The sequence below is a fragment of the Suricata suricatta genome, chromosome 7, assembly GCF_006229205.1.
Source record: "Suricata suricatta isolate VVHF042 chromosome 7, meerkat_22Aug2017_6uvM2_HiC, whole genome shotgun sequence".
Taxonomy (NCBI): Eukaryota; Metazoa; Chordata; class Mammalia; order Carnivora; family Herpestidae; genus Suricata; species Suricata suricatta.
The window spans coordinates 91,862,873-91,875,187 of NC_043706.1; the positions used below are offsets into that span (position 1 = coordinate 91,862,873).

The 12,315-nt window shown below is 46.5% G+C and overlaps 1 protein-coding gene across 2 annotated transcripts in view; it reads right to left on the reverse strand.

The window, feature by feature from the left end:
- Positions 1–1,242: 1,242 nt before the first annotated feature.
- RTN4IP1 (reticulon 4 interacting protein 1) overlaps positions 1,243–12,315 on the reverse strand; it is a 46,554-nt gene continuing 35,481 nt past the window's right edge. For both annotated transcript variants that reach the window (XM_029945217.1, XM_029945216.1), the window contains exons 8-9: positions 9,621–9,713; positions 1,243–1,379 (exon numbers count right to left, since the gene is read on the reverse strand). In XM_029945217.1, coding sequence (XP_029801077.1) covers positions 1,272–1,379; positions 9,621–9,713 — 201 coding nt within the window. In that variant the 3' untranslated portion in view covers positions 1,243–1,271. The remainder of the gene's footprint in view (positions 1,380–9,620; positions 9,714–12,315) is intronic.

Here is a 12,315-nt window from a genome sequence, read left to right on the forward strand (position 1 = left end):
CTGAGGTGTGCGAGTCCTTGCAGGGCCCTTACGACACGTCGCGGGGGCTGACTGACGGGACACGGCAGAGCTGGAGTAAAGGCGGGAGACGTCTGCTCTCTTTCCAGACTCCGTGGTGAAGAGAGGACGTGAGGGTAAGCGAGGTCCTCCCTCCCCTCGCTGTACCACCCAGGCGCCCTCAAGAAAAGAGCGGAGACTGTTCACACGAAGTCAAAAGTGCTCGGTACTGACAATAAGAACATTTTCTCTCTAAATGTATTTGTGCCGGTGAGACCAGCAATTCCAGAGAGAAGCCCTCATCCAACATTCGCAAGTGGGTGTGTGATAGGCACAAACCGAGTAGTAGGTTACTCAGGTCCATGTCCAAAGCTAAGAGCTTAGTATCTAAGGTGCAGGAGCGAGGAGGAAATACCACAGGAAATAAACACTTACCTTGAATGATTCAAAAGCTGCAATGGGCTTATTGGTGAGATAACTAAGTGCAGGCATTTAAGGTCAGAAACAGGAGAAGGGTTGCAATTTCCATGGGAAAGTCCTCAGAGGAGCATGTTTTAGTTGATGAAAGGGGCCTGGCCCTTATGCCAAATGTAAAGTTTTTTAAAAAATAGAAACTTTAGCATCACCTTTTATTTTCTTAAAAACAACCAAATCAGCCAGATTTTCATATGTGACCCTAAGTCATTTACGACTGTGGGGATGGTTAAGACCTCAGGAAAGCAGAGGAGGCCTTGTCCAGCTGGTTCATCAGTGAGCACTTTTTTAAGAAGGAAGTAGCTTTACGTAAGCTCTTCATGCTGCCACCCACCCATATGCCGAAAATTTCAGTATTTCACAAACATTAAAAAAGAGTTTGAGCTACGAGAACAGAAGATGCCACAACACTTGCAATTCTGGTGTGAAAAAATAGCTTGAAAAAAATGCAATTTTTGCTGACTTTATAGACAAGTGTGGATATTTTCGTATTGGGACTTTCTTGTGTGTCCCCGGTGCCTGGTTCAGAGGACCTCGCAGCAAGCAGGAATGCATGGATGTTGGGCAGGATGCACCAGAAAGCGCCCTGGGCAGGGTGATGTGCAGAGGGTGGTGGTGTGGCTAGAAAATGAATCTCTGTGCTCGGTTCAAAGGACAAGAAATTACTGGCCAACAGGGGTCTCGGTTTTTAAACTTGTATCATGGAATTTATCATCTAATCTGGAAAGGGATGGCTAACTAGAAATTTGGGGCCCAGAGGCACTCACCAAATAAGGAAGCCAACAATCACCAAACTTTATTTAAACGACATTAATTACAGTCTTTCCTCTTGCATGTCCTCTTTCTACCTTCAGGAAGGCTTCTGGAACTTTAGAAAAAGGGAAGGTTTTTTCAATAACTGGCTGAATCTGTAAGACACAAGAAGAAGTTGACTGGTGGGGAGGAAAGATGTAGGCTTGCAAAGCAGATACGTCAACGGTGACCTCACTGTGTTGCTCAAGGCCAGTCTCCCGGTTCGGTCTCATGCACCTGGTTGGGGAGCTGACCACGCCATGACGGCGGCCCCCATGCCCTGCTCTTCTCCCGCCTCCCTGGTCCCTGGAGGGCAGCTGTGCTGGTCGTGTCACTCTCCTCCGCAGAGCCCGTCAACAGCTCCCAGCCAGGCCTTCAAAGGCCACCACCCTCCCAACCTTGGCCCTCATGCAGACTCCATGCTTTACCAAAATGGCCAACTCATCACTGTCTGAACAGAGGTAGTTTGGGCCTCTGCCAATTCTACCACCATTCCAGCCCAGGTCTCGCGCTACCCCTCCCGATGCCCCAGTTTGCAGTATGTTCTCCTGGAACTGGTAGGGGACCTGGATGGCCCTCCGCACAGACTGCTGGTTACAGCTGCGTATGCTTCTCAGCCACTCCACTGTGTACGGTAAACGCCAAAGGGGCATCCCAAGGTTGTGCTGTACATCTCTCTGTGGCCCCCTTGCAGGCAGTACACAGATAAGGACAGATGCTTTTTTATACTGCGTTAAACGTCTGGCCTATCAGCCCGAGCTTACAGTACCCGGGGCACAGGCCACCTCTTCCGTACACCAGCCCCCACCCTCAGCGCAATGGGAGGCACAGGACAGGCGCTTAGTAAAAGTCACTTAGGGGAAAACCAATAAGATAATTGGGAAGTAAGAGTCTTACACGGGCTCTTTGGGTTTCAGGAGAGCTGTCCCGGGTGGAACTCCCCTGGAAGGGTTTGCTGAATGGCAGAGCAGCGGGTTAGAACGTTCAGGAAAGCCACCTCGGCCAGCTCAGAAGTGCTGGCAGGCAGGTGGTTCTGCTCCTGTATCATTCGTACTGCCAGCAACCTCCTTCTGAACGTACGTCCCATTTAGCACCCTCTCTCCCGATGCAAATATCCAACTGAACTCTTCCAATCTTCCAGCAAAAGTCAAAAATTGTCCACTGGGTATTTCAGTGGACTGCCTCCCACGGCTCCACCGACAGGGAAGAGGGGTCAGAGGGCATAAGCCAGTACGTATAGTTTGCGAGAAAGATGTGTTTTCATGGGGTTCGGAGGCATCTGATGTCCTTCCCTCCAGCGTGAAGTTCACAGCCGTCACGAGAGCTTTTCAGACTCCAAAATTTCCCTCCTCCAAAGAGTTTAACATTCTTTTGTACCCACAAATCATGTAAACTCCTAACAGAAGTAATAGCACATACTGTCCTCTTCTAAGCCCTCTACGGATTTTACCCCATTTAATTCCTATGGCCACCTTATGAGGTGGGTACTATAATGATTTCCATTTACTGATGAGGAAATCAAGACCTGGAGTTAAATCACTTGCCCAATTTCACATGTGCCCACACTCCCATCAGCACCTGGGGACAACATTACTGATTAACAACCACGTTCCTCGCCAGCAAGCTAAGCAAGACCTTGGAATCTTCAACTCCACAGTCACTATGAACAGATGGGAGCTGGCTGCCCAAGTGAAACCTATTTGCTTCCTTAGGTAAAGAAAAACAGAATGCACTAAAGTTGTTTCCTGCATACCCCACATGAAACTTCCTGAACCTATCGCCCTCTTTAAAGCCCCTGGGACAATTTTTTGGGGGGTGCTAATTACATAAAGAGCGACCACCTGAACGCAAGCGTAAAATGCAGCACCCTTGGTCTCTGGTTAGAACAACTACACCAGAGTCTCTAGGGGGTGCGGTGGAGACCATGCATTTTCAGTAAGCTTTCCAGTGAGTTGAGTGCACGCTGGGGTAGGAATCCTCGCAGCCTTTTGCCTTAATCTTAGGGTCCCTGACTTGTGTCAGACACAAAGACTGACCAAGTGTCTACCTTCTAAGAGTAAGGCACTAACCTAGAGCAGCTAGACAAAACAGGCACGTGACAGTAAACCAAGGAAAGAAAGGAGGCAATAACATCAGCTTTTCATCAGCTTTGAACACCGGCAACAAATGCAACACAGCCACAGTGTCACAGCTGGTCAGGGAGAACCATAAAGCCACCTGCCCGACTACAGAGTGAACTGCCCAAGCTCGGCTGGCTACGTTCACTTCAGAACTCGGACCGGAGACGCAGATCCCGAACTGATGACACAGCCAGCCTGCGGTGACTGCACACTTTAATCTGGCTGGTCAGGCCTATTGTGCCGATAACCCCAGAGGGCTGACTGTGCCATAATGAGTCATTCAGCTCTTCCCATAAGTGACAATGAAAAAAAGGGCTTTCGATTAACAGGCAGGCAAATGCCACTGTTGAATAGGTTGACAGCAAATGGAGATTAACTGGATAATGACACAGTGTCTACATATAGCCTCACATCAGACCTAGAATGCTTGTTTGTTACGGACAAAGAGATCAGAGTAAAAATCCAGAGAGGGGAAAGAAAGGTTACTCCTGGTGAGCTGGGGACATTTATGTGATGACACTGCTATAGTCCAGCGGGCACAGGGAGTCCTGCTATAAAGCGGGTGGGCTCCCACCACACTTCCCGCTATGCAGATGCGCGGGGCCGGCCGCTGACCGGGAGATGCTCATGGCAGCAGCGTTCATTCAGTCTTGGACCCAAAGTCAGGCCCTCCTGGGTGTGCCTCACCCCTCTTAACAAAGGCTGTAAAAGCCAGACCCCAGGACTCGGCACCTGCTGCCTGACAGCCCTTCTGGGAGAACACAGGGACGAGGGGACCCTCAATTGCCTGGCACGGCCTCGGAAAACTGTCACTTGCGGCTGCCCGGCAAGCCTCCTGGTCCCTGAGGCAGAAACTCTACGCCCCTTGAGGGAAAGAGGAAAGAGAAAGCCTTCGCAGGAGAGCTGGTGGAGGGAGGACCCCCATCTCTGCAGGCAGAGCCTTAGGCAGAGAGGTGTCCCCTCCATCCCCGTCTTCCCAGGAAGAAGAACACAACAGTAGCGCTTAAAAGGGCCCTAAATATCTGAGCGAGCCTGCTGGATAGATTAGGACACCGAACTGCAAGTACTGAAGTGCTAGTGCAGGTCAGAGCGTTCAGCAGAAGAGCCGAAGTGAGGGTCCTGCATCCTGGACGGCATGGGCACGGTCTGGGGACGGGGTGCGAGTCACCGTCTGTCCACCTCTTCCTGAGCCCTCGACCTCAGCCTCCACTGGGCACAGAATCCGCAGATCTCAGAGGGTGAGGTGTGTGAAGGTACGGACAGATGACAGACACAAGGGAGACCTAAAGGCTCCCGGCGTAAGTCCAAGTCCACACACCTGTGCCGGCACCAGGGACCCGGGACAGGGGCAGCAGGGCCACAGTTCCAGCACTACCTCTTGGACAGGTACGCCCCTGACCTCCGAAATAAATTCCATATTCTCAGGCAGAAAGGGACTTGAACTAGGGAGATATGAAGACAAAAGGAAGACGTAGGCTCGGCTTGGATATGCTATTTCTAGAACTTTCATGCCCCAGAAAACTCAAAGCTGGAAGAGAGGTCGTAAGAAGGGGGTGGGAGGAGGTTAATGGAGGGTGCACTGCAAAAGAGTAAATGCAGGGCACCTGGGTGGCTCAGTCGGCTAAGCCTCCGACTTCGGCTCAGGTCAGATCTCACATTTGTGGGTTCGAGCCCCGCGTCGGGCTCTGTGCTGACAGCTCAGAGCCTGGAGCCTGCTTCCGGTTCTGTGTCTCCTTCTCTCTCTGCCCCTCTCCCTCTCATGCTCTGTCTCTCTCTGTATCAAAAATAAATAAAACATTAAAAAAAAAGAGTAAATGCGTCCATTTTGGAAAGTATCAAGGATTTGTCCCTAGATCCCCCCTGAAAAAGGCACTCCTTCCAGGCAGAAGGTAAGAAGAGACACTTGGCCTATGTTTCCCCACAGAAACAATCAGCAGCATTAGAAAGACTGCAGTAACAGGGTGATGGGACCCAGGAGGGACCTGTCCTACCCAGCAAGAGAACTCTCTCTTAGCGGTCCTGGGGATTCCCTCCCTAATCAGGACATCCTCTCTATGGAGGAAAAAAATCCAGCTGCAAACAAGAAGCTTAAAGCTTTAAAATGTAATTAATTCATTGCTAAATTAAGGCCTCAGATCTCAAGAAAGGACTGGGAAATTGCCTCAGAACTTACTATATTTTTCTCTAAAGCTGCACTGTCCAATATGGTAACCTCTAGCTGCATGTGGCTATGTAATCAAAGGTAAATAAAATGAAAAATCCCTCAGTTGGACTAGCCACATTTCAGCTCAACCCTCGGACCGGACTAGCCACATTTCAGCTCAATCCTCGGACCGGACTAGCCACATTTCAAATATTCAGTTGCCACACGTGGCTACTGGCTACCATTATTGGACAGTGCAGGCAGAGAACATTCCAATTACTGCAGAAAGTTTTACTGGACATCATCGTTCAGAAGGTAACTCAACATGGCCAACATCTTTCCATATCCTATTAGGTACTAGGTGAAACTAGTGGGCCCTCAGTAAATGTTCTGAATTAAATTCTGATAAGTTACATAGGAACCATTCTAATGCTAACTAAAAGAAAAAAAGAAACTGAGATAGCTCTATCACTGTTCAATCAAGAATCTTGGCCGGTCACTTCAGATCTAAAATTTGTGAATGTTAAGCACATGACATAAAAGGACTTTAATAACTACATGTGTACAGATAAACATACTTAAAAGGATGAAAGGGTACAAAGAGAAATCTCCCTTCCATAGTTGAGCCCCAGCCATCTAGTTCTCCTCCTCCAAGGCAACCAGTATTTCAAGTTTTTTCATATCTTTTGAGATACTTTATGCACTATAGGTAGAATAGTGGTTTCCAAAGATCTCCACACTCTAATCTCCCAAACCTGCGAATAAGAGAACTCACAAGACAAAAGGAGCTCAAGGACATGATTAAGTTAAGGATCTTGAGATGGGCAAGATTCTCCGGATGGGCCCAATGTAATCACAAGGGTCATTAGAAGAGGGAGGCCAGGCAATTAGAGGGAGATACAATGATGGAAGCGGAAGTCGAAATAATGCAAGACTGAGCCAAGAAATACAGGTGGCCTCTAGAAGTTGGAGAAGGCAAGGGAGCATTCTCCCCTACAGCCTGCCTCCAGAAGAAACAGCCCTGCTGACCCATTTTAGACTTCGGGCCTCTAGACTGTAAGATAATAAGTGCATGTGGTTTCAAGCCACTACATTTACGGCAGTTTGTTACAGCAGCAGTAGGACTGCACTGCATACACAAGCAAATACACACGTGTATATATATATTTCCTCAAAGCACAGCCATTCTTATCAATAGTCGACTACAGTCTAAAAAAATCTGCCTTAACACCTCCTCACAGGCCTGAAAGCCACTGAAAAATGCAGAAAGACTTTGTTGACAGAATTTGAACCCCACCTATCTGTTTAGATGACTATTTGAGCAAGCAGAAAATAATGAAGATTATATGAGGGATTTTTTTTTTAAACTATTACTGACAGTAAAGGGTGACTGAAAAAATGGTCCTAGAGGTCAAGAGACCTGGGCCCTTGAACATGTCACTATCTCTTGGGGTCTGTCTCTTCAATGAGACCCAGTGGCAGGATGAGGGGGTGGGGTGAAGACAGTGAACTAGACATGTGCTAGGTTTTCCTATTTCTAATCCTTACGCATGCTAACCCCCAAAAAAGTTCACTGGATAGTATAAAAACAGAAATGTTTACTGTACTTAGGAAAAACGGCAAAAAATGCAAAATAACTATAGGCATAAGGCACAATTCAGTAGCAGCCTTTTATGCTCAGTATAGTAATTACAAATCATTCTTTACCCAAGAAAATGGTAACAATGGTTCTATCTGACAAGGACAATCTCCATGACTGAGGAACAGGAGTCAAAGGAAGATTTCATGAAATAACTTTTCCTACCTTTTGGATTTTGAACCTTGTAAATGTACTATGTATTCACACACTTAAAGTATTTTAAAAGGACACATTCTTTTGGTTGATGGCTTCACACTGTCAAATAATACCTACAGCTCAGATGCCTGCCTATGAGATTCACCAAACGCTCAGCCAAAGCTTGGAAGAATCTCAATATCCTTGTTCAATTTAATAATCTCCACTAACCACACAATATAGAAGTAGGCATGCTCTGCTATCTGCTCCAATTTCCTAGCATGGACAGGCACCCTCTCACACCCACAGTGCAGCAGGATGCACAGCTAACCCCATCATGGCCCCCAATGTCACAAACCAACTTCCCCGTCCCAGAGTCCTTCACTGTCAGAAATGACTTCCCGAGCCCAAATAACGCTGGTCAGGACAGAGAAGGATCAAAAGCCAAAGGAACATTTCCCTACTCACCCTCATGTGAGGACACCTCAAGGGCGTCTTTATTTCTACCTCGTCCTCTTTTAGCCAGTCTACCAGTTATCTGCCAAATTTAATAGTTACATATACACAAGTCACCTCTCTTCTCTGTTGCATAAATAGTAATTTCCAGGTAGAGAGAAAGAGGGGGAGCCACGATATTTTGAATACAAAAAAGCAATGGTAAGCACGTGGACAGCCTGGCACGGATATTGGGACAGGCACAACTGTAAAGTACACTTCTGGAGGACGGGGACCCCTCTAATAATGGGGCTCCCATCACATGAGAGACTATGTGAAACTCTGGGCCACATTATTTAATAATTGTTCACTTCCTTCTTCCTAGCAATAAGCATCCTTGTGCGATGTGGGAAGAACCCCACCCAAGAGGACTTACATACAGTCTCAAGGCTGAGGCTGTCTACCCAGTACACACCAAGACTTAGAAGTCCAAGAAAAGGCACGCAATCTTGAAACCACAAAATTTGGTAAATAGTAGCCGGCCATTTTCTATCATATAGTTCCATGGCTATAGAATAAAAAAACTAAATGCATGAAAAGTAACCAATAGTTCCTAAGAATATTCCTTTCCAAAATCAAAGTGTGTAGGTACCACCACAAGAAAGCCCATCCCAAGGGGCTCTTCCAAACGGCCCAGCATGGATCATATAGTGGTAAAGCTGGCTCTGCTCCATCCCCTTTCCCTGCCTGTTATAAAATCACAAGGACAAGACAACTCAAGCTAAGGTCTCAGATCAGCCTCAAGCACTAAGGACACAGCTGAATGATGGAGAGGGAAAAGCACAGGACTGAGAGTCAGGATGTGTGCATTCTGGTCCCACTTCTGCAAACTTAAACATGTGCCTTTATCTCTCTGAGCCAATTTTCTCACCTGTAAAATTAAAAGCATTTTGCCTATGACCTCATGCAACCCTGTAGGGGAATATAAGGGTCTCTACCCTATAATTTCATATAGTCTCTCAATAAAATCATAAGTATCACCACCAGAATATGAGTTTTCCTTCCAGGTTATTCTTCCAGAGACAGAATGTCAGAGTGGTTAAGACCATGTGAAAACTCAAAATAACCAGTGGTAGATGATAAACAGTGGTGGATGAGGAGCCTCTCAACCCGCAGCTGGCCTGAAAGGCCTTGGACACCCACACAGGGATGATCCAACGAGAAGCAGGAGTGGTTTCGCCACAGAGTCCGTGCAGGACAGACGCGAGCAGTCAGAACCATCAACCAGCTGTCCCCACCAGAATCCCCACCAGTCCTCACTGACGCCCTGCTCACTGACCCTCAGACATACCGCTATTTGCCCTCCGAGCGTGTGACGCCAGCTGGGGAACAGGAGACCTGGGACCGGACTTCTGGTCCAGTTCTATTAGGGTGGAGATTCTACTGTATCCATTCACCTGGCTCATCTGGAAACCTGCTTACCTCCAGAGCAGCCTCACGCCTGGACTCTAGAGGCTCCAGAGCAGTTCTGCTGTCAACTGACAAGTGTGTGCAGAGATGACCCCTGTGGGGCCTTCTTTTCAGGACCATTATAGATTCCAGCCGTGCTAGCCATCTAACTAAGTGTCTTGGAGAAAATCCCCTATCCTCTCTGCTGCCTCTTCACCTGTAAACTAACGGGGCTGAACCACATGGTGTCGCTCTTTTTTAAATGTAGCAGTCTAGGTCTGTAATTCCCATGGAGACAGAACCAAAAATATAGCACTTACACTTGGCCACGTAAAAGCAGAATGTGCACAGACACGCCCACCCCTGGAGCGCTCCCAGTGAGCAGGCTTGGCGGGCAGGTCCCCGAGACACCAGGGGAGGCTCTAGGAATACGTACCTTCCCCTCGTCCACCAGTTTTGCGATGTCATCTAGATATAGACCGCTGGCCATGAAAAAAGCCCAGCGATAATGGACTCCTTGCCAGAAATGCTGAAAAGAAGAAAAGCAAACATGTCCAATATAGAAAAGGATACAATCTGACTAAATGCAAATTTAAGGAAGAGTATTTTCTGGACGACTAAGATAGACAAACCGATTTTCTGTTCATTTTGAATCAATGAACTGTGTGCCCAACGCCTTAGCACAGTGACTGACAGAGAATAGATGCTCCATTAATGTTTAATAAATTGATGAGTGAACAAAGATGTATCCACGTGAACATAGGCTTTTTTACTAAATTGTGAATGATAAGTAAGTAAGCACAGGAAAACTGTCCTTAAAATGATAGTCTAAATAGTCTTACACACACAATTTTTTCCCTAGGAAAAAATTAGGGGCTAAGACCTCTACACTTTAAATAAAGTTTAAATAAAGTCCAGAGGCAACAGAGCAGAGCATTTAAACCTAATTCAAGAATGTTTAGGGGGTAATAAGGCACCAATATATAATAGACAAGAAATTCAATCACAGATTTTTTTTCTGGCTCTGAGAGAAACATGACAGCTGTAAGGGCAAAACAAAGTGTACAGTTCCTTATACATCATGGTTGGGTCTCCTCATACGGTTTTAACAAGTCCCAAGCCGCCTAAGCTATTAAGGGACAATACATCCCCAGATAAAAATACACAAAAATCTTCTACCCAGAGGGTTTGTGACCACTTTAGTGCCATACCCCCACTTTTCACTGTTACTCTTTATGTCAAAGGTAGGGTAGACTGTTATCAAAATAACAAGCTGACTGCAGCTCTCTAGGCTACATACCTCGATGACCTGCCCAAATAAACTTCATCAGATGAGAGCTATCCAGAGGTAGTTACGGGACCAGCCAGCACCACACTGACCCCCGCCCCGCACCAGCCGTTGTATCACATTTCCTCAGCACGCCATGAGCTATACCATGGCATGAAGCTGTCAAGTGCAACGGAACTCCCCTGCTCCTCTAGCTCAGGCACTTAACAGCTGTGTTATTAGGTCAAGCTACCTCTTTCAGCCAGGTTCCTGGACTAAAAAATGGTGATACCCTGCTCACATGGTTGTCGGAAGGATTAAATGAGAATAAATGTCAAGCGCCTGATACAGAGAAGGTATCATCTGCATAAATATATGTATTTATTATTTATCTAGTGCTGACAGCAAACTTTATTGAGGAAAGATTGGGGCAATAACAAATCAGAGTTTAAGATTATAGGAAGACAGATAAAAGCAAGCTGCTGTCTGGGCAGGGCTTTGCAATGGTTGTACCTGGAATGGCTTACAGGTTTCGATGAGGGAACCGGTACTTTATTACCTAACCTGGAACAATTCTGAGAGTTCAGTGACTCATCATTAATAATTATCTCAGGACCACAAGATGCAAACAGAGCCAATCTTACCCTAAAATAGGAGCGACGAGATTGAGTCACCTCAGCCCTCAAGGTTGCAAGGCAGAGCCTGGGCTGACACACATATCCGGGTAGTTTTCTTAGCCCAGAACAGACTCAATATCTATTCAAACACTAACAATTTTCTACAGGTGTCAGAGCATGAAAGAAGTTGTGAAGCACTGGTCTACGCAAAGCAAGTTACACAGAAGGGGAAAAGTGCCATCGCAAGGCCCTGAGACCATCCCAAGCTCACAGAAGGCCCAGTTCACTACAATCACAAAAGACCTGCTCCTGTACTTCTCCCTAAGGCCTGGCCTCAGGGAGGTAACTGTTGAGGGTTTTAAAGAAGGAACCAGAGTGGTCAAAAATGCCATGTCTATAATTCTTTATAGCATGTTGGCCTGTAAAGTGAAACTTTTTGGTCTGCAGCAGCAGAATTTTTATACTGTGCTCTAAGGTGTCTGTGTATTTTTTCCAGGCCATTACAGGAGAAAGTAAACCAAAGCAGGCAGGAGTCTGGAGCATTACAATGAGGCTTTAACTGTGCACATTCTCAGAAGGACATCAGAAACTACTTAAAAGGTTTTCACAGGAGATCACCACTATCCTCTTTCAAGTAGGAGGAGAGAAAAAGTGCTTGTGTTACGCTCAGACGACAACTCAGAAGGCTAGCTTGTAAGAGGTCTCACTCAAGTACAAACTGTGAAATCTTACAGAAAAGTTTAACTTCTATCCTTGATCACTTGGAAAGCCTGGTTTTGTGAAAGGAGAAAGAAGAGACGAAGGACAGCTAAGATTCTTTTCTCCATATCCCGAAGCAGCGTGCGCACGCCATTTCTAGCCACAGCCTGAATCAGGTGAAAATGAAGGAGCCTGAATCCAGGGCCTCATCTGTTCACCTCTACTCACACACAAGTCTCCTACTCCATGGTCATGGCCCTTATTTACATATTTAGTTACTACACAGAATTCAAGAGGCCAAAGTCCTAAAGTTCACCTTCGAAACATCCCAAATTAATTTCGAGAATACAGAAGAAGCTAAAGATGGTCACTGAGCCACTCATTCCTTAAATATGGGTCAGTACTACTAGCTGCTTGCTTTTCTTGAAGCTAGATCATTCTGAAAATTTCCTGTTAGACCTATGAGTGTGAACATATGGTTTCTGTCCTTCTCTGCCTGACTTATTTCACTTAGCATGACACTCTCAAGGTCCATCCACTTTCCTACA